The 26,945-nt window shown below is 46.8% G+C and overlaps 1 protein-coding gene and 1 long non-coding RNA gene across 7 annotated transcripts in view; both read right to left on the bottom strand.

The window, feature by feature from the left end:
• Positions 1 to 26,945, bottom strand: part of MAST4 (microtubule associated serine/threonine kinase family member 4) — a 1,958,993-nt gene that overhangs the window by 577,507 nt on the left and 1,354,541 nt on the right. Inside the window, exon 1 of one of the 6 annotated variants that reach the window (XM_078675185.1) lies at positions 23,894 to 24,219. The exons of 4 other annotated variants lie outside the window; for them this stretch is intronic. In XM_078675185.1, the coding sequence (XP_078531311.1) occupies positions 23,894 to 23,973 (80 nt within the window). In that variant the 5' untranslated portion in view covers positions 23,974 to 24,219. Of the gene's footprint in view, positions 1 to 23,893; positions 24,220 to 26,945 lie in introns of those variants that run through there. One more of the 6 variants, XM_078675183.1, reaches the window with a different exon arrangement.
• On the bottom strand, positions 10,897 to 12,431 carry LOC144819407 (uncharacterized). Its single transcript, XR_013607351.1, has 2 exons — positions 12,127 to 12,431; positions 10,897 to 11,410 (listed from the first exon to the last, which is right to left on the bottom strand). It is a non-coding gene; the product is annotated as an uncharacterized LOC144819407 (long non-coding RNA).

Raw genomic sequence — 26,945 nt, 5'->3', positions numbered from 1 at the left:
GTGGGATAGAATAATAAGGGCAAATAAAAAGAAAGTGTGCCAGGTCTTGAGGAGACTTACCGTCGCAGCCACAAGCTGGCAACACTTCACCCCGTTGAGCCCCACTTGGTACCGCCAGTAGAAGATGATATAGATCGAAGCGGAACCTTATTAGCAAAAACCGTTCATAACTAGTCATAGGCCATGTCAAATAAGGCTCCGTTTGTGGACAGGTTTTAAGTAATAGGTGTTTCCTAACACTATCCTTCTGTATCTCAACCTCTTCTCTGTCAGTACATCTTACCAATAATATGGCGTTTTTTACCGAAACTACATCAGGTTTTGTAATCAGGTTGGGAGCATAAAACAAGTCAGAACGGCCAATTGCCGACAAACAATCCTTTATATATTTTACCCACGGAATTTTAAACCTACCGTCTAACAATAAGGCCTCTTTCAATAAGGCATGTGTAAGTGGAATGTCGGTATTAAGCCAACAATTCAGCCAACACAAAACCGGATTCACTGCTATTCTGTCACTTAGATATGGGACCCCCAACTCCTCGTGTACAGAGTAATTCCCAGTACCCCTTGGCAGCCTCAGTATCTTTTTCAGGACGTTATTTTCTGCAACCTCTAGGTCTTTTATCTTACGATAGCCCCAGAGCTCGCTACCATAGCAGGCAACAGCAACACTTTTTGCCTGGTATAGTTTGAGCAGTGCGGCCGTAGGGCAGTTGCCAATTTTATTCCCAAAGCCAAGAATGGCCGCATTTACCCTTGTTGTTTCGCCCTTCTTTTTGGACACTGCGGGGCCCCACGTTAATTTGTAGTCTAAGAGGACCCCAAGGTATGAGAAAGAGTTAGTTGAAGGGATTTTCTCCCCGTTTATGCTAAAGGAGTCAGTTTTCCGGGTACCCTTTCCTGTTTTCATGACATAGGACTTGGAGTTATTTATGCTAAGGCCACGTGACTCCATAAACTTAAAGAAGGAATTTAGTAATTTTTGGAGACCGATTGCTGTCCTAGATATAAGAACCGCATCGTCTGCGTAGAGTAGCACAGGCACCCCCTTGCGTTCAACAAGGGGGTAGTCTGCTTCAGTATTTAAAAGAAATTCCTCCAATTCGTTTATATACAGGTTAAAGAGAAATGGGGCCAAAATGCAGCCTTGTCGAACTCCCCGATTTATTCTAAATTCGTCCGTTACCTTAAGGTCTTGGGTGTAACGGACGTTAGCTTTTGTATCCGAATGCAAGTCGGCTAGGAAGTTGACAAGATTCCTCTCTACACCCATTCTCAACAAGGTAGCCCATAATAAGCTTCTGTCCACGCAATCGAAAGCGGACGACAGGTCCATAAATGCCATGTAGACAGTTCCTTGTCTAGCCAGGGTATATTTACTTAAAATCAAATATAGGTTCAGACATTGTGTGATAGTCGAGCGGCCGGGTCTGAACCCATATTGTATAGGTGATAGAATATTATTGTCTTTAGCCCATGTAGATAGCCTATTAAGAATTACCCCCCTACCACTTTAACTACTGAATTTATTAAAGAAATCGGCCTGTAACATAATGGACTGCTGCGGTCGCCCTTTTTAAAAACGGGGACTATGGTCGATAGACCCCACGTATTTGGGCACCCCGTTATAACAGCTGCATTTATTACCGCCGTGAGGACGGGAGCCCAAAAGGGGATACTAGACTTAAACAGGTCCGGTGGTAAACCATCCGGGCCCGGGGCCTTGTTGCTAGTTAGACCCTGAATCCCCCTTACAACCTCATTAACTGTAAAGCATAATGGGTTTACAGATGGTGTTAAAAAGGCATTTTCTACCCCATGCTCATTACTCTTAAAAATTGTACTAAAGTGAGACACCCACTCCCCTTCTGAAATGCTTGTACCTAGGACTGTGTCATTTGGGTTATCAAACAATGGTTTGTTGATAATTTGCCAGAACTTGCTGCTGTTCCCCAACACTGTAGGATCAAGGAGGGATTCTATCGTGTTAGCCTTAATTTCCTTTTTTCTAACGGCTAATGCTTTCCTATAAGACACACGAAGACTTTTTATCAGGTCAGGGTCTCTAGGTTTAATTTTTAAGGCGTTCTTCAGGTCTCTGCTTGCCTTTGAGCAGTTGTGGTCAAACCATTTAACATGTTTTCTACTTTGCCCCTTTGTTGGTGCTGTTAGCATGGCGCCAATTTTAGAAACCAGTCCCGCAAACCCAATCAAAATATTCATGGAGGATGAATCAAAAGATGAGCATGCTGACAGCTCCTCCTCACATGCACTATTTATTTTAGAATATAAATTGTCTTGGTTTATCATTGTCCATTTAATACGGCGTCTGCCATTTATGCAACTCAGCGTGCCTCGGTCATTGCGAGACGGTCGTTTGGTGAGTAAAAACCCACCCAAGCTAATAGCTAGGGGGTTATGATCACTATATACACTGAGGAGAATAGTAAATTGCAAAACCCATTGTACAAGATCTGAAGATAGAAATATATGATCTATAAAGGATCCCTGACCGTGTCCTTTGAAAGTTGGAGTGTCAAAGATTTTTGTATCAGGAACCATGGACATAGCTACTGTTAAGTTATTGTCATTCACTAAGTCATTTAGGTTCTTACCACCCCTGGTATGAGAAAAGTGAAAACCTTCAACACTGTTACATCCCAGGGAGCCCATTGGGGTAGAGCCTGGATTACCACATGGGTGAACATTAAAGTCACCTACTATCATCAGGTTCCGGGATGCAGTGTGTACAATTTTTCTCAATAATTCTGTTAGGGATATAATGTTACAACCACCATTACTGCTATTAGCATTATAAAAGTTGACCAGAGTCAAAGCATTCTTGCCATTTTTTAAGTCAAGCATCTGAATGTTCAAGTTATCGTTATGACAGATGCTGATTTTGCAGAGCAAGCCCAGGTTTATAAAGGTGGCCAGGCCCCCCCTTGCTCTGCCCCTAATCGAGGCAGCCGCTGGAATGATAAAGCTTAAAAACCCTTCTATGTGGACGTTTTTGTCCTCCAACCACGTCTCTTGAAGGCACACAATGGTAAATTTTTTAATAAATGATAACCAGGCTGGGTCACATAACTTGTCGGCCAAGCCAGCTATGTTCCACGAGATTAGGTTCACACAATCGTCTAATGCTGGACATATAAGAGTTTCACTAATAATTGGTGCGGGTGTTGGGGTTGGTATCTCAATATGTGTGATCCCCGTATCCACAATACTTGCTGCAACCGGTTCTAATAGCTCCCGGATAGGAACATGAACCCCATACGAGACAGGAGAGTTGGTGACTATGGGTGGAAGGTCCAAAGTTACAAGTGACATACTAGGATGGTCTTCATGGGAACCTATCATACATACACCCTTATCAACATCACTTACAGAGACACTATTATCTGGCATTATAGCAGGTAAAGACAGTAAAGACACCTCATTAATCCTGGAAGACACTGTGGGTAAAACAGCGGGTGAACTACTATTCATATCAACATATGTTACAGCAATATGTGTTTCTGTTTCATAGCAGCAAATACCCTTCTCTTCCTGTGACCTTGTAATACAGGGAACATTTTCACCCTCCCCGACACCCTCTACACACCTTAAACATCAGTCACATTCCTCTAGGCCGCTAAAGGCCTCAAACCTATTATAAAGCTCTAGGGGAGTAAATGGCATCAGATGTGTCATACTACCCTTTGCTTCTATTTTGTGGGTTAGTGGTATAGTATTCCACCCCTGCATTGCAGGTGTCGGAGCTAAATAAGGCATATATGCAGGATTCAGTGCAGACTCCATGATTAGGGACTGGGGGGTAAAATAGGTGTTATTAGTTGGGTATTGTGGGGGAAATACAGCGGATCTGGGGTAAAAGTACGTCAAGGGACGTGGTACAATGCAACTATTTTCATTGGCAAAAGGCCAATTCAGTATATGTTGTACTGCTTTTCTATCCCTAAAATTTATAACCACAACGTCACCCCCTATATCCTTCGCTCTGCCCCCCAACCAAGACATGCGCCGGACATGAACTATTTCGCCGTTTACCAGGTTGGGTTTAGGTCTATACAGAGAGAGCCAGTGCGTTATTTTATTTTTTAGTTGAAAATATCCCTCTCTTTTTCCATTAGTCAGTTCTGGGACCCCAGTGAGTACAACCACATACGGTAATGCTTCTGGTGGAAGTTCCATAGGCGGTATCCTAGTCTGACCCCCTCTCCCCCGGGTAATCACATTCCCGTCGGGTCTAGGGTGTCTATCCGGAAGGGTACTAGGTTCCCTGGTCAAGGTGTTAACTGTAGTGGCAGCATTACTGTCTGAAGTTGCAGCAGTTGGTCTTCCCTGAACTGCTATTAATTCTGTTGACAGAGATTTATTTGAACTGTTGCCGTCAGGTATTATCACAACCGCATGCGAACGGTTAGGGGCAGCTGGAATTGCTACTGCTGCCTGACTGTTACCAATAGAGGATACAGAGGGTGTAGGGACAACAAAATTTTTTGAGAGAGGGTGCGTTTTTGTGATAACTTTTTGTTGTTGCACTTTTGAAGGCCCTTCTGACCGAACAAAATTCCCTAACTTAGTCAGGTCCCCCTCTATTTTACCCAACCTTGACTCCAACCCTTTAAATCTTTCTGCCATTGCAAGCGTGTAAGTACGTACAATCAACTCAATATTGTCCAAAAGAGACTTAAAGGAAGCCGGTTGTAAGTCTTTTTCCATTTGAGTATAGGCAATGTCTAGCTCTGTAGTTGCTTGAGATAAAGTTTTAAGGGTAGGAGAAACAGCTGCTGTTACTTGTTTAGTGACGGGACCTCCCAATGACGTTATAGCGGCAATGTTCGCCTTTTTGCCAAACTCTGAGTGGCTTAATTTGGACTTATTTGCAGTTGTTGTTTTCCGTCTCCTTTTAGAAGGTGGGGGCCCATTCATTTTAAGTGGCGGTGACCTCAAACTTTTTCCTCTTACAACTTTGCCGGGTCTAATTGTAGGTGAGATCAAAATCTTGGAAGTGTTATTAGGGGCATTCGACACAGTTAATGAGTCTTGTTGAATTTGGGTAGGTGACACAGCTGGGGCTAAACATTCTTGAAGGAGCAAGGGCACGCTGGCTGTTAGTGACGTATTGTCTGCTGGTGTGATAATCAGATCGTCGTCCAGAGTAACAGACATTATAGGTTCAGAAAATGTTCTGTTTTTTATACGTTCTATTGAGCGGCGGCGATCTGCCCTCCTCTCTGCTAGCAGCAGCTCCTTGTTACCCTCGGGAGCTGGTTTCAGAAAGTAATCGTCCAGGGTTCGATTTAACAAGCCCACATTTTTATCTACTCCCGCAGTGGCAGGGCTGGTAGCAGCTGTTGCCATCATACATAGAAAAGTAGAGGCAGGATCAATAGAGAAATGGAATACAACTTACGGGAGTCAGGGACCAGGACCTCTGGCCCAGCCCAGCCTCTTCTGGCCGATGAGGGCCGTAGAGGGCCCGCCCTTTGCCCGGGCTTAGCCCCGGGCGTCCCGCACGCGTTCCGCGTAGCGGGGATCAGCCGTTCCTAATGATGTGGTGAGGTGGTCGGGGGCGGGGCAAGCAGGGAGAGCGTCCAGGTGCAGGTGATGGCAACACAGGGACTCCTGGGAAATGGAGTCCCTGTCCCTCACCTGTCGCTCGCAGCCCTGGAGGAGTGTTCCTCTCCCGCCCTCAGGAACAGCAAATGTCTCCAGCGACGATCCTTTTCCTTTGTTGGACACCCAGCAGGACGGACGATGCGGGACCCGCGCAGCGGGTACCGCGAGGTGCAGCGTTCACGAGGCTGATTACTACAGCAAGCACGTTGCAGGGATTACACGAAGGGCTCCCTGGTCAGCAGTTCACAGATTAGGCGTCTCCCAATTGTTCCTGGCAGGCAGCGCCTTTAGCTCGGCGGTCGGGGGCGGGGCAAGCAGGGAGAGCGTCCAGGTGCAGGTGATGGCAACACAGGGACTCCTGGGAAATGGAGTCCCTGTCCCTCACCTGGCGCTCGCAGCCCTGGAGGAGTGTTCCTCTCCCGCCCTCAGGAACAGCAAATTTCTCCAGCGACGATCCTTTTCCTTTGTTGGACACCCAGCAGGACGGACGATGCGGGACCCGCGCAGTGGGTACCGCGAGGTGCAGCGTTCACGAGGCTGATTACTACAGCAAGCACGTTGCAGGGATTACACGAAGGGCTCCCTGGTCAGCAGTTCACAGATTAGGCGTCTCCCAATTGTTCCTGGCAGGCAGCGCCTTTAGCTCGGCGGTCGGGGGCGGGGCAAGCAGGGAGAGCGTCCAGGTGCAGGTGATGGCAACACAGGGACTCCTGGGAAATGGAGTCCCTGTCCCTCACCTGGCGCTCGCAGCCCTGGAGGAGTGTTCCTCTCCCGCCCTCAGGAACAGCAAATGTCTCCAGCGACGATCCTTTTCCTTTGTTGGACACCCAGCAGGACGGACGATGCGGGACCCGCGCAGCGGGTACCGTGAGGTGCAGCGTTCACGAGGCTGATTACTACAGCAAGCACGTTGCAGGGATTACACGAAGGGCTCCCTGGTCAGCAGTTCACAGATTAGGCGTCTCCCAATTGTTCCTGGCAGGCAGCGCCTTTAGCTCGGCGGTCGGGGGCGGGGCAAGCAGGGAGAGCGTCCAGGTGCAGGTGATGGCAACACAGGGACTCCTGGGAAATGGAGTCCCTGTCCCTCACCTGGCGCTCGCAGCCCTGGAGGAGTGTTCCTCTCCCGCCCTCAGGAACAGCAAATGTCTCCAGCGACGATCCTTTTCCTTTGTTGGACACCCAGCAGGACGGACGATGCGGGACCCGCGCAGCGGGTACCGCGAGGTGCAGCGTTCACGAGGCTGATTACTACAGCAAGCACGTTGCAGGGATTACACGAAGGGCTCCCTGGTCAGCAGTTCACAGATTAGGCGTCTCCCTACAATGTCTTGAGAAGGGCATTTTGGAACACATCCTGCCTGCTCCACTTTGGCAAAGATGGCCCAACTCCAAGACCTGGATCTGACCAATGTGTTCGTATTTTGGGCTCTTTAGCTATAATAAAAGACGCTTACTAGCGCAGTTATAATGCAAGATGCAATGTCATCCGATGCGATTCAATCTTTGCTTCTTTCATGTCCTAAATAATAGAGAAAGTATTATTATGCTTTGGGGGAGGGGGCAAGTGCATTTGTCAGGATTGTACTCTTGACACTTGCTCTGTGTGTGCCGCTACACTGTGACAAAGTTGAACTAGCCGCTAGGGTTGTCGCTGGTTCATTTTTGTGGGACGCCTTAACAATGCGACATTGTGTACATAACAAACTCACTAAATACATACACATTTAAAGAAATACAGTACTCAAGTGCAAAAACAAAGTTTGATGAAAAAGAGGAAAAAATTTGAAAAAGATCAAAGAATTAAAGAAAAACGGGGTGAAAATATAACAAAGAAACTCAATTAGAAAAAGATTATTTAATGTTAATATGTATAATTCAAGAAAAGCAACTGTTATGGAATTCTTATAGATGCCCAACGCTTGTAATTATACAAGAAGTAATAAAGAGAAAACCAGTCAAGCAGGATGATGCTAAAGGGTAGCTCTAAGTAGCTCTCCAGGACCGCAGATATGCAGAGCGCACCCTTGATGAGTGCGGACAACGTGCATTAATAAACATTGAGTGGGACTAAGGGGTCTCCAATGGCTATTGCTCAAGCAGGCAATGTGAAATATACGTTGGGTCTGTTCTCAGTTATTTCTTGATCTGTTGGTTTTCGGGAGCTCAGTCAAAGTGAATTAGGCTGGTAGACTATCTGGTGAAGCACATCAAAAATCAGATGCCCTTGGTTTAATGCCTTGGTTAGTAGCATTAAGCGGGCAAGGAACTCCTCCAACAGGAAAAGGATGTTCTGATGAAATCAAACTTTTTTGTAAACACCCTTGTTTCAAAAAACACATATTGATTTTGTCTGCTGGTACAAATTCAAAAAGTTTTGCAAATTGAAGCTTTTAAAGCACAGTAGATTTTCAGTCAAATTCTTGATGTTTGCTTTTTCTGGATTGGTTCAAGTGAACCAGGTGCAGAGCCCTGACAGTACACCACCAGTCAAAAGTGAATTCTCCAATCGGTCCACAGACTTGATCTCTTTACAACATGCTCTACTATCAGGCATCTCAAGCAACAGATGTCCAAGCAGCAAAAGCAGGTTGTCTGAGAAGACCAATGTGACAGCGGGCGAGCTCCTACAGCACAGATTCGAGCTAGCAACTCTTCTAGCTTGCCTTGTATACGCAGTATCAGCTGGAAAGTTTTACTTTTCTAGGCCTGCGCGTCCTTAAAGTATTCCACTCTCACATTTCCAGTAAAATTTTTCTGGGAGAGTTAAGGTAAGTTCTACGATAGTCAAACAACTTGACAAGACAAAGGACTTCTAAACGGGAGACGGCCTAAACAAGGCATTCTGAGCCACGCCAGTCATTTCCCCGCAAACCGAACCATTCTGGTCTTAAACCACACATATGCCTTAACCATGCATATGCTTGGTTAAGGCAGTGCGCGGTCTAGATGCTGGAATGGGCGGTCAGGAAGGGGAAGGATCAGGAAAGGATGTGGTCAGGTAAGTGGGATTGGGGCTGGGTTTTGGAGGGGTGGGGTAGTTTTAAAGGCTCGGATAGGTCAGGGTTGTTTACAGGGTAGAGGGCCGGGCTTTAGGGCTCAGGGGATGGGGGGGTCAGGGTAGTTTTCAGGGGTAGGGATCTGTTTTTAGGGCTTGGGGTGTGGAACAGGCTTCAGAACTAGGGCAGTTTTAGGCCCCAGGGCAGGGGGCTGGGGAGGGGGGGTAGTTTAAAGGTGTAGGGGTACGTTTTTAGGGCTCAGAGCAGGGGGGCTGGTGTCGAGGTAGTTAGGTGATGGGGACAGTTTTTAGGGCTCAGGGTGGGTGCATGGGGTCGGGCTCAAGGTGGGAGGGGGAAACGGGACCGTTTTCAGGGGTGTAATCTTTACGACACATGTCCCGTTACAAATCATGTCTTTACCGCAACATTGCGTGGTAAAGACGTGGTCGAGACTACATGGTTCAGGCATACATTGTTGAGGCATGCGTTGTACCATCCTACAACCCTATTAAACCATTGAGGACACTCCTATGTTACCAAGCCAAACCTTATTTTAATAGCAAAGATATTCCAGAAACCCTACAGGTAGGGTGTCCTTTTAGAAGGTAGATATCAAATCTTGGATGGAGCAAGAACTGAATAGATCTAGGTGATGAAAAACAAATTTGTAGTGCAGTAAAATCCTCACACTATCCTTCTGCATCTGTAGAAAAAGCACACGGAGCTGAACAGAGCCCAAGGTGACTTCGTCCCAATTCATATATGCTACCTGCATTTCTCTCCACCCTTGAATTCATTCCAGTCTGAATTTAAAAAGTACAAGCTCTTGAGTGATGAAAGAACTGACAACTGATTTTCAGATTTAAGCGTGTATGGACAAAATCGCAAAAAAATCTTCAAGAACGAGGTTTACAGCTAGCCTGCTCATATTACTAAGATACGATAACATTATATTTTCTTTGTTTTGGTAGAAATATGCCTGCAAACACAGCCTGTCCGTGTTCGGTGCGGTTCACACTTGCCCATTTTAGACATTACATTTATCCTACTGTGCTGTCATATCATTTCACACTGATGCCGGCACGGGTGACACGGTACTCCTGCAGATAACATTTGGGGCCAGATGTAGGTAAATAATATTTACCGACCTCTTAAATACCGAGTCATACCGACTCGGTATTACCGAGGAGGAAAATGAGATGTAGGTAACAATGACGGTATAAAATACCGACTCGGAACCTGTCGGTACTCGGAAACGGTATTTACCGACTCGGAATATACCTACACGGTAAAATCCGAGACGGAAAAACCAAAACCGATCCACCGGTGCCATGGCCCATAGGAATGAATGGCAACTTCCGACCCGGAAAATACCGAGTCGGGAAAAACCGACCCGGTATTTACCGTGTCGGAACTATCCGCCGAAGAATTTGAAACTGACAAACATGTGTGCCTGTGAACCAATCAGGTACTTCAACCACACCCAAATTCCAAGCCACAGGGGAACTAACCAATCAGATCCAAGCACCACACCCCAGTACCTGGGACAGGCCACGCCCATGCAGGTGCAGAAACAAACAGTCAGGAGAGCAGGAGGACAGAGTGTGGAGCAGCCTTTCCTGACACAAACTACACAGCAAGATGGAGAGCCAGGAGGCACAGAGAGAAGCTGCTGAGCGCAAAAGGAAGCAGAAGTTCAGCCAGGAGGAACTGCAGGTGCTGATTTCGGAGGTTGTCAGACATTATGGGAAAATATTTGGAAAGCAAACTCTGCATGTTGCTGAATCAATCAAGCGCAGCACCTGGTTGGACATACAAGGCAAGGTAAATGCCATTGGTGTCACCCACCGTGACCTTGAAGACCTAAAAAAACGGTGGTATGACATCCGCATAATCACCAAAAAAAAGCTTGCTGCCCACCGCAAGGAAAGTGCTGCTACAGGAGGCGGAAGAAACAGAGCCCCCAGACTCACCGACATTGAGGAGATGGTCGCTACAACCCTTGAGAAGGAATGTATACACGGAATAGGAGACGCAGACAGCTCAGCAAGAGGAGCAAAGAAAGCAGGTAAGATGCAGGAACAATATCATTTACCCTTTTACCTATTCCCCTCACAGGATAAATCAGACTCCACAACAGGTTTAACTAATGTCCTGCAATGCATCCTGGGAAATGTAGTCATGTGTAGATACCTCAGAGCAGTCAGCGTGCATTGCAGCAAGGGGAGCAACAGACAAGTAGCATAGGCAAATGAGAGACAGGCAAATGTGCAATAGAAGTGTATTTAATCTCATGACACAGGTGAACAACATTACTGACACAATGTCCATGTCTGTCCACAGGAGAGTCAAAGCGCAGCACAGCTGAGGTCAGAGAGAAGAGGAGGGAAGGAGCCGGACCTAGCACTTCTCACGGAGGGCAGGACCAAGAGCAGGCTGCCCCGATACCTGAGGAGGCAACTGCTGAATATCCACGTTCCCCTCTCCTATTTGGTAGTCAGGACACAGGAGCGGCAGAACTATCACCCACCCCCACATCACCATCCCCAGTGCTGGGAAGAGTCAGGAGCCATGATGTGCCCCCTCGCAGAATACTGCAAACATCATCGGAGGAGGAGGAGGTGGAGGGTGACACACAGGACAGAGGCAACACCGAGCAGCAGCCCAGTCCCAGAGTCACGCGGGCCAGTGTCCGAGGGCGACGGCCACGGGAGGTAGAGGATGTGCGGCAAGTCCAAGGTGTCTTCTGCGGACTGGAGGCCACCATGGTGAAGGTGCAGCGCCTGCAGGCAAAAGCAATGATGGGGGTTCAGAGGCACGCACGCACAACTAACAATAAACTGGAAGCAGTAGGCAAGGGCATAGGGGACATGGCAGAAGGCATACAATCCATGGCGTCAGGAATTTCAGATATCACACAGTGCATGACTGTCCTGTGTGACAAATTGGACAGGGACCATTTGGAGAGACGCAAGGCCCGTGTGGATGTGCGCCAGCAAACCAAGGCCCTGAACAGGTTTGCAACTGCTACCACTCTGCTGTGCAGACGGTCAGTCACGATGCAGGATGCCATAGTGCAGTGCTGCACCAATTTAAGTGAAGGTATGGCCAGGATGACCACTGCCATGGAGCTAGTGCTCGCGCATCAGACTGGCACTGGAGGCGACACTTGTGCTGCCGAAAGCGAGGGGTCCACCAGCAGGAGTGGTGCAAGCACTCCTGTGCATGACTTACGGAGGAGTGGCAGGCGTGGGGGAAGTTTGACAGGCCAGCGTGAGGACATAGGCTCACAGCCACAGCAGCCCCGCCCTGTGGCCCGTGGCCACAAACAATGACTTTGCACTCCACCCAAGGCTGTAGTCACGGTGGTGTGAACCGTGACAACACACTCATGGAGTGTTAGTATTAGTGAGCCCAATGTGAGCTAACAATGCTGTGGCGTAGTGATTATTAAACTACTTACACAAAGTTACATTCATGCCTGTGTCTCTTTACTCACTCAGAAATATTGTTGTGTAACCTCTGCCCGTCTCAGTCTCCCATCTGTAGCTGCTGCTGCCACTGTGGCTTGGGGCTCTGCCACCTCTGGGTCGTCATCAATGTCCTCATGAAATGTGAGCTCCACCTCAGTGCCTTGCTTGGTGGCGAGATTATGCAACATTGCACAGGTCGCTATTATTTTGCAGCAGATGATTGGGGTGTACTGCCGTGCACCTCCACTCTTATGGAGGCAGCGAAACCTGCTCTTTAGGAGTCCAAATGTGCGCTCAACTACGTTTCGTGTGGATCTGTGAGCCACGTTGTATCGCCTTTCACTCCTGGTGGATGGGTTGAGGTAGGGAGTGAGCACGAAGGACCGCAGGGCATATGCACTGTCGCCTAGGGGGAGAAAGATAGACATTAATTGCAAGTACTTGAGACGTAGATCTGATGTGAGTGTCAGGGTGTGTCAATGTGATTTACCTAGCAGGTATCCATTTCCAAATTCTCCGGCAAGTAGGCGTGTGTATATTCCACTGTTCTGGAATATGTATGAATCATGGGTACTTCCGGGGAACTTGGCTACGATGTCAGTGATGAGGTTACCTGCATTACATATGACCTGGACGTTGATGGAGTGCGTCGATTTGCGATTCCTGTATATGTGCTCTGTGGCTGCAGGTGGACAGAGTGGGACGTGGGTGCCATCGATGCAGCCGATCACGTGAGGGAAGTGTGCCAGTTGATAAAAGTCAGTCTTGGTTTTGGCTAAATCTGCCGGTGTAACAGGGAATTTAATATAATGCCCCATCCTCTGCATCATGGCGTCAAGAAACCTCCTGAAGAAGCGGGACAGGCAGCCCTGGGACACGCCACCCACTACAGCTATCACACTCTGGTAGCTCCCTGAGGCCAGCAGGTGTAAGCTACATAGCACCTGGACATGAGGTGGGATGGCATGGGCCCTGGGTGTTGGGTGGTCCAGGAGAGGGTGTAGGTCCCTGATCAATTGCTTGATGGTGTCTGGGTGTAGCCTGTACCTCTGCAGTATTTCAGGCTCTGTCAGTTGGAACAGTGTTATCCTCTGCCTGTACACTTGTTCCTCCCTTAGCCATTCTCTCTGTCCTGCTGCCTGTAGTCTCTGCCGTCTTGCTATGATGTAGAAAGCCGCCATCATGGGTCCTGAGGTGCATTTTGGGACTTTTTTTATAGCCCTCCCTTGGTTACCACCTGCTTTCAATGCATGGTAAATACCGACTTGAAAATACCGTTTTTCGGCAGAATCGGTATTTTTGGGCTTACCTACATCTCCAAGGCTTATTTTACCGTTTCTGATTTACCGAGTCGGAAAATACGAACTCGGTATTTATGTATACGGTAGATTCCGACACGGTAATTTTACCGGGTCATTCTTACCGAGTCGGTATGTTTCCGACTCGGATTTTAAGAACATCGGTATTTTCCGGCCTCCTACATCTCATTTCCTCGGTAACGGCCGATTTTACCGGTTTTCGGCCGTTACCACCCGGTAAAAGCCTACCTACATCTGGCCCTTGGTGCGCTAGTTATTAACATTTGTCATGTCACACTAATAGGCTACTGACCTCTAAAAGTGTCAGACATGCTTCCTATTACTAACCACTACACTTAGCGGATGAATTAAATCACTTTTTACACAGAGCACATTTTGTGCTGACTACCGCACAGCTTTAGAATCAGTGGTACAAATGTAAAACAAAACGGGACAGAAACTAGGGAAATTTAGACAATGCTGGTCCAGCTTGAACTTTCTACTGAAATGCAAAAACATGGATGAAAGCTTTGGGGACTTAAGGAGCAGCCAGTTCCTATTTCAGTAAAGTAAGGGTCAAGGCCTTAAAAAGGGAACTGCCAGAGGGCTGAAATTTATGCTTCGGGTTTACTCCTATGGTAATGGAGCTATATTCTTACCAGCGCATGAATGGAAGATATGTATGTTCACCATGTTGATGAAGGTATGTATCCAAGTACATTTAGAAAAAGACTGTGGAATGAGGCAGGAAAAACACTTAAGGTGGGAAGTGAAGGTAGGTGCACAGAGAGTGATGTTTGAGCGGTAAGGTGAACCAAACCTTTGTGCTATTGATGGTCAAAATGACAACAACATTAATATATTAAAATAAAAAATATAAACATTAATGACATACCATTATTAAAAACAATATAAAGCAGAATAAAAATCCAGATGAGCAAGAAAACAGGCAAGTGAGATAATGTAGAAGAGGTGCACAGCAAAGGGGAAGACAAACAGAAACTACGAATACAGAAATCAGAGGCCAGAGCAGGGCAATGGAACAAATGTATGATCAATTCAGAGCATAGCAAGAACAATCAATACAGAAGAAAATAAAAATAAGGATCAGCATGGAGGGGCATTCAAAGTGGGTAATGGACAGGATTTACTAATGTTGCAAACTGAAAATCACAATGGGGAACACATCAAATGTGCGCAGAAAATGACACCAATATTACCTGATGAAGGAAATGGACTGTAATAGGAAGGACGGAAAAAGATATAGGTGCTAGAGGCAAGCAAAGTGTAATGCATTAAGAAAACAGCATTTTATGTTTGAAGTATATAAACTTATATCGACTAAGTTTTGGTTAGGAAAGGAAATCCCAAGAGTACATAGGGACCAAGGGAACCTAATATTTTAAGGAACAAAGGTCCCTACTTAAGCATAGTTAATCGCAAATAATATCAATGAATTGTAACTTAGTGCCTAAATGTAAAATTGAAAAATATATTAATTAATAATCAAAAGTTGTGGGTAGCACCAACACAATACACATTAATATACTCAGGCAATTTTCAAGTGACAGCTAAAGAAATTACTCCATGCGGGTCACAATATACAAAGCCACAGACCGGCCCTATCAAATTACAAATACAGAACAGGGTCAGTGTGCGCGGTCGACAAAGTTTTAATCCTTGTCAAATATGAGGATCATCATCAGGACATTACAATTTTCATGCCTGAGATTCAGCGGTGCAAATGGTGGCAGTGAGAACAGATGAGTGCTAACTCTAAATCAGTCTCAAAGAGAAGGCAATATGCCACCACAGTAAAACATGAAGGGGTCAGGTCACCGCATCTGCCAGAAAATGATGGCCATGGAGAATGATCCCTCAGAGAGGCGACTTACAAGACTAGAAGTCCACAAGAGAATCTGGACTGACGGTAGACAGGTCTATGAAGGATCGCATTAGGATAATTACGGCACAAAAACCAGCATGTGCAAAGTAAAACGTTAATGTGTGTTTTATTGGTGCTACCCACAACTTTGATTATTAATACAGATTTGAATTTTACATTAAGACACTGAGTTACAATTCATTGATATAATTTCTTCAAGGTTGTATGAAAATGAAGAGACTGATTTGGGGACTCTCCTGTATAAAAGGGACAACTGTCACCCAATAGAAGATATTATAGCTGCATAAAAAGTGGGGAGAGTAATCCAAAAAATGATATTGTAGCTTTGAGAGCAATGAAAGGATATTTCAGAAAGGAAGCTTAGGGGTCCAAAATTAGGGGAAGGATAAAAACTGAAGAAATTACCAGATCACGAAATCAAATGAAATTCCAGAAAGCAGGTAATCCACGAAATAAAAATCCCAGAGGTACATACAAAAGAAGTTGCCCTTAGAAGAACAGAGTTATAAGAGAACAAGTCAAATAATTTATATGGAGATGTTTATTGCCCATAAAAGATTAATATGTGCATGACATCTACTTGTAGGATCTCTTCTTGAAAGCACACTGGCAGTGGTCAGAAGTAAGGTCATGTAGTAAACAACCATTGACGACTTCGAAAGTTATAACAATGATCATGAAAATGGGAAATCATGACAGAAGACTCTCCTCCTGAATGCCATAACTGTAGGGTATTCAGTTTGAGGCAGCTTTCAAGCATTGCTTACCTTTATCAATAACCACTCCAAATATTCTGCCTGGCAAGCAACTGCCCTGTAGTTACACACATGCCCAAAAGATGGTTGAAAATACATTTCCGGCATGGCTGGCCAGTTTGCACCTAATTCACCTATGAATCTCCAAACATCAGAGGCCTGGAGGCAGAACACTGGGTATTCAGGGCCCCAGACTCAGGAACGCCATCATGAGAAGCAGAAGCCAATCACCTTGACTTCTGGAAATAGCATGCTTTAGGGTAGTTTTCAGTAGAAACACAGGGCTAAATGGGCAGCAAACAATCAAACCCCAATAAAAGTAGATAACTTACATTCAGTTGGGCTCTTAACTACCTCCTGCTATTATTTCTCACACATTTCACCCTACGAGAGACCAGTAGCGGCCACACAAACACAGCAATGACTAATAAATCACCAAATAATAAAATATGAAATGGGTTTAAATTAACAGTTCATATTAACCTCTTTCATTCAAATAAAAATTTCCATATTGAATTTAATGTGGTGGAAATTGAACACAAAATATTCTCAAATTTCCTGTTGGAAAAGGTGGAAGTATACTTCATAATACCCTGGAACAAGACATTTGGTAAGCATTAACGGTGTGATAAATTGTACAGAATTGTTTAACCTCCTCACTGAGATAAAACAGAACTGTTATTTTCGGCTTGGCAGGATACAGGTAGTGCAAGGGCATGGACTTTTCATTACTACTGTCATCTTCAATTAATTAATGTGTCTTAAAGGAACGCATGAAAGAACAAATATGGTCTCATATACACGTGCAACCCTGGTGTGAAATGTGCACAGGAACAGGTAACATCAAGAATACAAATGAGGTTGGGTAATACTGACAGAGAAACAAAGCTAAGTCGACCTGGCCAACCAAGTCTGTAGCTGGTCTAAGAGGAAATGTTGTAGAATAGTGGCATAGCCACAGCACAAGTGACTGCCCATGAACTGAGCACAGTTCATGGGCTGTATATCAAGTGGTGTGGAAAACACCGCACATAAAATAGCCTGACCAGAAAAAGTCCATGAAACCGAGCCTGGATGCATGCCCATTCCAAGGCACATACTCAGATTCAGTGGAGAGCATGTAGAAGGCGGATGTCCATCATTGCTTGAAGCCCTTCAGAGTCCTTACGTACATATGTGTGTGGTATTTGTGTAGCGAGAAGTGAGCGAAAAGGCAGCAAAGTGCTGTACAAGATGCTGAGGACTGAAGAATCCCTTTGTTAGGGGTACTGCTCTTCCAGCTGCCACTTCTAAACCAAGAGGTGTGTCTTTGTCGTCACCTCAGAGTGTAACTCCTTTGCACTCAGAGGGGTTCACACCAAGTTTATGGAGGACCTGGAATTCCATAGCTCCCACCAAATCAAATTTGGGCAAAATGACTGGCACAGGAGGTAGCCGGGTCAGTGGCAGAATGATGGGCCCCCTGGCAAAATGTGAAGAGAGGCCCCGGAGTCTCCAATATCTCACAAATATTCATTGGCCTTGGGCTGAATGGGGGCTCTGTGAAGGGTTGCGCCCCACCACCCCGTTGCATGCACTGCGGGGGTCTGAGGCCTGCGTTACACTCCTGACCCTGGCCAGTACTGCTCGAAGCTCAGTATGTTAATCGCTAGCTTAGAGTAATCCTTGTGCATAGAAAGAAGCATAGGCAGCATTGTGTGCATAATTCATACCCCCATTGGTCAGGAGTACGTGCGGAGACTATACCAGCGGAAGCGTCTCCAGTCGAGGCTCTAATAGGCTAGCGCACTAGTCTTTACCTCCAGGACTCTGAAACTGTGGCACAACCTCGGTCGCACAATGTCTGTGTTGGCAAACTGTCCCTCCATAGACTGTCTGACTTCACTATTCGAAATGGCACGCGTTCCTCAGCCCCCGATCATGCCATGTGCCGGAATGCCTGCAATATCTGCGTGTCATGAGCAATGGCAGTGCACTGCTCATACTCATCAGGGGCCCCAGAACAAGGCCACGCCCCTCTCATGCAGCACTCCGAGGATGGCTCTATTATTGTTCTTTGGCGCACCACAGATTGCTAAGTGCTGAGAACTCAAAGAGCACTTTATAAATAATGATTACAGGGTGACATCACCGAGGCTTGAGTTAAGTATAATGACGCTGTGTATTCTAAGGGCCAGGCCACCACCCTGCAGAGCCTGCTCCCGACCCTGAAACCAAAGGTCAGGCAAACAGCACTAGAAGAGACATACTTCAGAGGAGAGACACCAAAGGCAAATCAGACACCAGTGGCAAATCAGACACTGCTTGCGAGACATACATCAGAGGAGAGACACCAGAGGCAAATCAGACGCCGCTTGCAAGACACACATCAGAGGAGAGACACCAGAGGCAAATCAGAGAACTGCTGGTGAGACATACATCAGAGGAGAGTCACAGAGGCAAATCAGAGAACTGCTGGCGAGACATACATCAGAGGAGAGTCACAGAGGCAATTCAGACAACTGCTTGCGAGACATGCATCAGAGGAGAGGCACCAGAAGCAAATCAGAGAACTGCTGGTAAGACATACATCAGAGGAGAGGCACCAGAGCCAAATCAGAGAACTGCTGGTGAGGCATACATCAGAGGAGAGGCACCAGAAGCAAATCCGAGAACTGCTGGCGAGACATACATCAGAGGAGAGTCACAGAGGCAATTCAGACAACTGCTTGCGAGACATGCATCAGAGGAGAGGCACCAGAAGCAAATCAGAGAACTGCTGGTGAGACATACATCAGAGGAGAGGCACCAGAGCCAAATCAGAGAACTGCTGGTGAGACATACATCAGAGGAGAGTCACAGAGGCAAATCAGAGAACTGCTTGCGAGACACACATCAGAGGAGAGGCACAGAGGCAAATCAGACAACTGCTTGCGAGACACACATCAGAGGAGAGTCACAGGGGCAAATCAGAGAACTGCCGGTGAGACATACATCAGAGGAGAGGCACCAGAGGCAAATCAGAGAACTGCCGGTGAGACATACATCAGAGGAGAGGCACCAGAGGCAAATCAGAGAACTGCTTGCGAGACATGCATCAGAGGAGAGGCACCAGAAGCAAATCCGAGAACTGCTTGCGAGACATACATCAGAGGAGAGGCACCAGAGCCAAATCAGAGAACTGCTGGTGAGGCATACATCAGAGGAGAGGCACCAGAAGCAAATCAGAGAACTGCTTGCGAGACATACATCAGAGGAGAGGCACCAGAAGCAAATCAGAGAACTGCTGGTGAGACATACATCAGAAGAGAGGCACAGAGGCAAATCAGAGAACTGCCGGTGAGACATACATCATAGGAGAGGCACCAGAAGCAAATCAGAGAACTGCTTGCGAGACATGCATCAGAGGAGAGACACAGAGGCAAATCAGAGAACTGCTGGTGAGACATACATCAGAAGAGAGGCACAGAGGCAAATCAGAGAACTGCCGGTGAGACATACATCAGAGGAGAGGCACAGAGGCAAATCAGAGAACTGCTGGTGAGACATACATCAGAGGAGAGACACCAGAGGCAAATCAGACGCCGCTTGCAAGACACACATCAGAGGAGAGGCACAGAGGCAAATCAGAGAACTGCTGGTGAGACATACATCAGAGGAGAGTCACAGAGGCAAATCAGACACTGCTTGCGAGACATACATCAGAGGAGAGACACCAGAGGCAAATCAGACGCCGCTTGCAAGACACACATCAGAGGAGAGACACCAGAGGCAAATCAGAGAACTGCTGGTGAGACATACATCAGAGGAGAGTCACAGAGGCAAATCAGAGAACTGCTGGCGAGACATACATCAGAGGAGAGTCACAGAGGCAATTCAGACAACTGCTTGCGAGACATGCATCAGAGGAGAGGCACCAGAAGCAAATCAGAGAACTGCTGGTGAGACATACATCAGAGGAGAGGCACCAGAGCCAAATCAGAGAACTGCTGGTGAGGCATACATCAGAGGAGAGGCACCAGAAGCAAATCCGAGAACTGCTGGCGAGACATACATCAGAGGAGAGTCACAGAGGCAATTCAGACAACTGCTTGCGAGACATGCATCAGAGGAGAGGCACCAGAAGCAAATCAGAGAACTGCTGGTGAGACATACATCAGAGGAGAGGCACCAGAGCCAAATCAGAGAACTGCTGGTGAGACATACATCAGAGGAGAGTCACAGAGGCAAATCAGAGAACTGCTTGCGAGACACACATCAGAGGAGAGGCACAGAGGCAAATCAGACAACTGCTTGCGAGACACACATCAGAGGAGAGTCACAGGGGCAAATCAGAGAACTGCCGGTGAGACATACATCAGAGGAGAGGCACCAGAGGCAAATCAGAGAACTGCCGGTGAGACATACATCAGAGGAGAGGCACCAGAGGCAAATCAGAGAACTGCTTGCGAGACATGCATCAGAGGAGAGGCACCAGAAGCAAATCCGAGAACTGCTTGCGAGACATACATCAGAGGAGAGGCACCAGAGCTAAATCAGAGAACTGCTGGTGAGGCATACATCAGAGGAGAGGCACCAGAAGCAAATCCGAGAACTGCTTGCGAGACATACATCAGAGGAGAGGCACCAGAGCCAAATCAGAGAACTGCTGGTGAGGCATACATCAGAGGAGAGGCACCAGAAGCAAATCAGAGAACTGCTTGCGAGACATACATCAGAGGAGAGGCACCAGAAGCAAATCAGAGAACTGCTGGTGAGACATACATCAGAAGAGAGGCACAGAGGCAAATCAGAGAACTGCCGGTGAGACATACATCAGAGGAGAGGCACCAGAAGCAAATCAGAGAACTGCTTGCGAGACATGCATCAGAGGAGAGACACAGAGGCAAATCAGAGAACTGCTGGTGAGACATACATCAGAAGAGAGGCACAGAGGCAAATCAGAGAACTGCCGGTGAGACATACATCAGAGGAGAGGCACAGAGGCAAATCAGAGAACTGCTGGTGAGACATACATCAGAGGAGAGACACCAGAGGCAAATCAGACGCCGCTTGCAAGACACACATCAGAGGAGAGGCACAGAGGCAAATCAGAGAACTGCTGGTGAGACATACATCAGAGGAGAGACACCAGAGGCAAATCAGAGAACTGCTGGTCGAGACATACATCAGAGGAGAGACACCAGAGGCAAATCAGAGAACTGCTGGTCGAGACATACATCAGAGGAGAGACACCAGAGGCAAACCAGAGAACTGCTTGCGAGACATACATCAGAGGAGAGGCACAGAGGCAAATCAGAGAACTGCTGGTGAGGCATACATCAGAGGAGAGGCACCAGAACCAAATCAGAGAACTGCTTGCGAGACATACATCAGAAGAGAGGCACAGAGGCAAATCAGAGAACTGCTGGTGGGACATACATCAGAGGAGAGGCACCAGAGGCAAATCAGAGAACTGCTGGTGAGGCATAGAGGAGAGGCACAGAGGCAAATCAGAGAACTGCTTGCGATACATACATCAGAGGAGAGACACCAGAAGCAAATCAGAGAACTGCTGGTGAGACATACATTAGAGAAGAGGCACCAGAAGCAAATCAGAGAACTGCCGGTGAGACATACATCAGACAGGCAGCAGACGCAAATAAGGCAACTGCTTATGAGAAGTAAACCAGAGGAGAGAATGTGAACGACAAATAAATCAGACCTGGCCTAAGCAAATAAGTCACTGGAAAATGTGTGGCGTTAAAAAATACTGCTAAATAGGTTTTCTTTCATTTACTGACCTGATAATCACGGGAGGGCGTTAAAGGGCAACCCAATGAGTTCACCCTCTAGTCTCAGCGAAACCTAATGGCACACGAATTAAAATATTTTGGTCAGCAATAATTAGACTAGAATAAGAACATTTCTTTTAAGGGGGTATCCCTCTTACCCGAATATACTCAAAGCGCTTCCGGGCCTCGACAGGGAGTATGAAGCACTACAGTCCAACACCGAGGATTCTGGGTAGCTTTCTTCCTATATGTTTGTAGCACAGGGATCTGATGTTTTCTAGGTTGGTTTGCGCTCTCTTTACATACACCTATATGTTATGTTTGTTTATAGAGGGCACTAATGGAGGTGGGTGAGCCCACAAATTAATAGGGAGCCCCGAGTCAGAGCCGAGCAAAGGGTCTGGCTCAGATCCTGGAGCCCGGGCACGAGCCGAGCCACCTTGAAAATGTTTGAAATGTACACTGTACAACACATAAATTATGCTATAGCCTCTTCAAAACTTTTTTAAATGTATTTCTTCAACATATGAAACCTTTGGCATTAATGTCACATTATAACAATGCACTGCGAAGTCCTTTATTAAACAGTGATAGTTTTTAAAGATGAACCATTAGTGAACAAAAAAGCAAAATAGTTGTCATGTAAACCCTGTAATACCCCAGATTATTATAAAGCAACATTAAAGTCAATTAAATCAAACAAAATAAATTGTTTGTACAGTTGATATTCTGATCTCACGTGTTTAAAAGTGCTTACATATGTAATAATGAATATTTCTGGTGATAGAAAATATTTACCTAAGATCAGACAGTTTAAGCGGGGAAGCAGCGATGTATTCATGTTTTCTGGTACTACAAGTCAGGGGCCAAATGAGTGCCTAGTTGTTGTTCCCTATATTAAGCCTTTATTTTGTGCATTGTTCTGCAGTTTTTACCCAAAGTTGTTGGCAACTTTACATGAGCAGCAGTTATATTACAAAAGGTCAACATTCATTGTTTGTAGGCACAGGGAGATTAAGTGATGAATCAGAGAAGCCGACGCTGTGACTAGAACCTGGTTCCTCAGTCCACAGCTGTGGCCGTAATGCCACAAATAGAGTACAGGGGGGCAGGCAGAAGCCGCATGAAAGTTCGGCTCGTTAGGGACCTCGAGCCATTTGCCTCAAACTCGAGCTTTCAGTGGCTCACCCACCTATAGGTGTCATCACCCACAAGGACAAGGTTATCCTAAGCTCCGAAAATACATACATAGATCAAGAAAAAAAGCAAATGAAAATGAAACCTTTCAAGTAGAGTATTAGGTGGTGTGCGTTAAGGTACAATTAGTAAGACAGGATGACACAGAACCTTGTAAGTGGGTTCTAGGCCAAGGTACTAATATGAAACTCTGGAAAGTATTTGGTAGCCTCTGTGTGATGTGCTGGGGAATGAAATATCACTCCACTTCCTGTCAAAAAGAGGGCTCATCTGCAAACACCACAAAAACAACCCGTATTATTATTTTGATTATATTCTTCTCAGAGCTCCCGTCCCAATGCCCACCACCACTCCTGGAGTCTAAGGCCTCTGGGTCGATGCACACACAGCTGCTTGTGCTGCCTCTGCCCACGCAGTCCCCGCGTCAGGCATTCCCCCAAAGACTGGCACAGGTAGGCGCACCTAAACATGCTATGACTAGGCACATACAAAAGAACAGTTTGGAGGGTACCAGAGCTGCCATCTGCTATCACTCAGTGGCAGCGACAATAAAAGGACAAGCGGGTCCTTTATCTGTGCTCTCATGAACCAGTCGTGCAAGGAGCTTTGGAGGGGTGGAATAAGTCTTTAAATTAAGGCAATTTAGCTCGAAGTATAAATACCCCAAATAGACATGTACGTAATGAGGACAACATAAATGTATCCAAACCCATTTCCTGTGACGTCTTACCGACACTAACACATCATAAGTGTACACGCTTAAAGATGGCTTTGCTAGTAGTATTGCACACATCTCTGTTGCACTGAGACCGGACGCGCACACCTGAACAAATGACAAAAGTCCAGCGCGAGAGCGGCGCGCGGCGCAGGTGAGCCGAGCCTACCTCTGGGTCCGGCGCAGCGGGTTCTTCCTCCGAGGGAGGGTAAAGTTGGACAGGAGGGTCCAGAAGTTCGAGTCCGACATCTCCGGTTCAGGCGCTGCCCTCCGTGCTGGCGGTGGGTGCAAGGCTCCCTGCTGGCATGGTGCTCCTCACAGCAAACCTGCCGCCCCTGAGCCCCTCGTACACAGCAGCGCAGCTCCTGGCAGACAACGCACTCCTTCGCAGCGCCTCTCTGGGTCTGGGGTTCACATCACAACACACACTCAGGAAGCAACTCCGCGCGCCAGCCCGGGCGCTCCTGCAAACTCTAAATGCGATCTGCCCAGGGTGCTATGTCATCTGTTTGGCATCTACCATTCAGCCTCTCCAGAGGGGGAGGTGAAACGCCTTGTGTGTGTTCTCTCAAACGAATCGGAGAGGTTCTGCCCTGGTTTCTATTCCCCCGTTCACAAGGAAATGATGTACTGTATCAGACCATACCTTGTCGGAGTACACCCTCAACACGCTCAGTTCAAAAATGTAAGTAAATAAAGAGAAACACCCCTGTAATTACTGAATCAAGCAGCTTCCGTGAGTTCCTTTATAGCTCTTAAACCTGCCACCTTTGAGCTCCTATGCTCTTTATTTCATCATGAGGGTACGACGGCAACGCAACAAACAAATAAATATTACGCGATAAGGAAACACATGTAATGTTCTCCTCGTATTTTCACTTAGTGCCTTTACAGCGCACAGTCTCTCAGATCTAGAAAAGTCTTATGAAACACTATCGTGGTAACAGCATCTTACAAGTTGCGACCTGCGTGCCTACCCAGCCTGTGGACAAGCTTTCTGAACACATAATAACGAAAACAAACACAGCGAGGTAATTACTGCGAGGCTGTCACAATTGTAATTTGATTACCAAATAAGAATGTAGAGGTAAAGGTTTCAGGGGGAACCGGTGGTTCAGTGCTTTAAAAAGTGCTTATGAGGCGCAAGTCTTCCTGGGTACCCTTGACCCTCCGTGTAATCTTAGGCAAGTCACTTAGCGTCCCTGTGACTCTTCAATACCGCAATTAGTTTCCGGTTACAAACTGGTTCCGCCACTCGGAGCCTGGAGCAAAGGGCTGTCTTGATTATTATGGTGGCTAAGAAGGCAGACATAATGGGACTGACAATCCCGCCCTCGCAATCCATTTCCCTGTTTTTATGACGTACAGTATGTATCCAACCAACACCCTTGGCCATGGACTACTAGTACGTAGACAGGTCAGCTGGCATATAGCTTTTTGGAGGATAAAAGTGTCCTTCAGGTCGGACATGCACTGACGCAGGCCCGGTTCTAGCGGGTGGGCCGGGTGGGCCCGGCCCACCCAAAGATGAGCCTGGCCCACCCAAACAGGAGCCTTGGCCCTCGCAGTGAGGGCTTGAAGGCAGGCGTGCAACGCACAGGTCGTGTGTGTCAGCCCGGGGAGACAGCTTCCCGGGCGCACACAGGCAGTTTAAGATTATAGCAGCCGCACCAAAGTACTTAACAGGTCTTTAAAAGACCATTAACATGTTAACTAGGCTTTGTTTACTTTTTTCACCCCTTCATGCTGCATGGTGAAAGGGGACAAATCCTTTCTTTGACAACGGTAACCTTTGGTAACCTTTGCCTACTGTCCTGCTGCGTTGATTTTCTTTTTCTATGCAGCGCAGGGGAAAAGTGGTCTGTTTATTCCTAGTCACCCCCTGACCCCTGCAGCTGCTTAACACATAAGGCTGTGACACAAAGTATGACTAATGGAGTAGGTAAGAGAATGTGTTACAAAAAAAAATCTTTTTAAAATCTGCACAGGCCCAGCAGGACACATACTTCGTATGTGCTTCATTTAAACAGTTTTTATCATTTCATCATAGCCGATGCTGGTCAACAATAAAACAATACAAAATGGCAATGCCCAGATAAAGTTGGTGATTAATGATCCTGCTTTAGAGCAATCGTTTGTCTGTTAGTATTTTTTAAATGCAGACGCACTGTATTTTATGTGGATAGCTCAGTGGGTTACTGCCTTTGTCACAGAGATCCTTGTGTTACTTCAGAAGTTACAATCCTAACAAAAGGCAGTGAACAATGAACTGCCACCAAAGAGCTGCAAACAAACATGAATGGTATAATTAGAACTTCGCTTTTTTTACTTTGTGATATAGTTAGAACTTCCCTAGTCTTTTCATTATTCTAATGCTGCTAAAATGAGTATCTTTGGGCAGATATACATTTTTATCAGTAAAGCTGACCCCCATGGAATACTCTTTAAATCCTAAGGTTGTGTTTCCCCATACCAAACCCTCTTAAAATATACTACCCACCAGAATGGATGACATATGATTCCTACACCTTGTAATCCTCATTGGCTTATGTGACATTCCCTGTAGACTGATTTACATACTTGCATGATTCATTGTCTCTGTAAGTGTGTGCGTGGTGTTAAGTACTGACACACACTACATTGATATGAGCAGCGTTATACAACAAGTTAAATGCATATGAGAGAGGGGATACGTAAACATGAGGGGCGCTGGTGGAGGGTGCCAGTGAGGGAATCCGAGGAGGAGGTAGTGGGAGGGGCTATGGAGCGATGAGGGGCACTGTTGGAGGATGACAGTGAGGGAATCCGAGGAAGAGATCATGGGGTGGAGGGGGAAGCTAGGGAGAGATGAGGGGCACTGGTAGAGGGTGGTAGTGAGGGAGTCTAAGGAGGAGGTCATGAGGGGGATGGGCTACAGAGAGATGAGGGGCGCTGGTGGACGGTGGCAGTGAGGGAATCCGAAGAGGAGGTCATGGGGTGGAGGGGGAGCTAGGGAGAGATGAGGGGCACCGGTGGATGGTGGTATTGAGGGAGTCTGATGAGGAGGTCATGAGGGGGAGGGGCTACAGAGAGACGAAGGGCACTGGGGGAGGGTGGCAGTGAGGGAATCCGAGGAGGAGGTCATAATGGGGAGGGGCTATGGGGAGATGAGGGGCACTTGTGGCGTGTGGCAGTGAGGGAATCCGAGGAAGAGGTCAATAGGGGGGGGGGGGCATGGATGG

This window comes from Lissotriton helveticus, chromosome 2_1 (genome assembly GCF_964261635.1).
Source record: "Lissotriton helveticus chromosome 2_1, aLisHel1.1, whole genome shotgun sequence".
Classification (NCBI taxonomy): Eukaryota; Metazoa; Chordata; class Amphibia; order Caudata; family Salamandridae; genus Lissotriton; species Lissotriton helveticus.
Note: the sequence above shows the minus strand (reverse complement) of the source record. Positions and strands in the feature narration are given on the sequence as shown.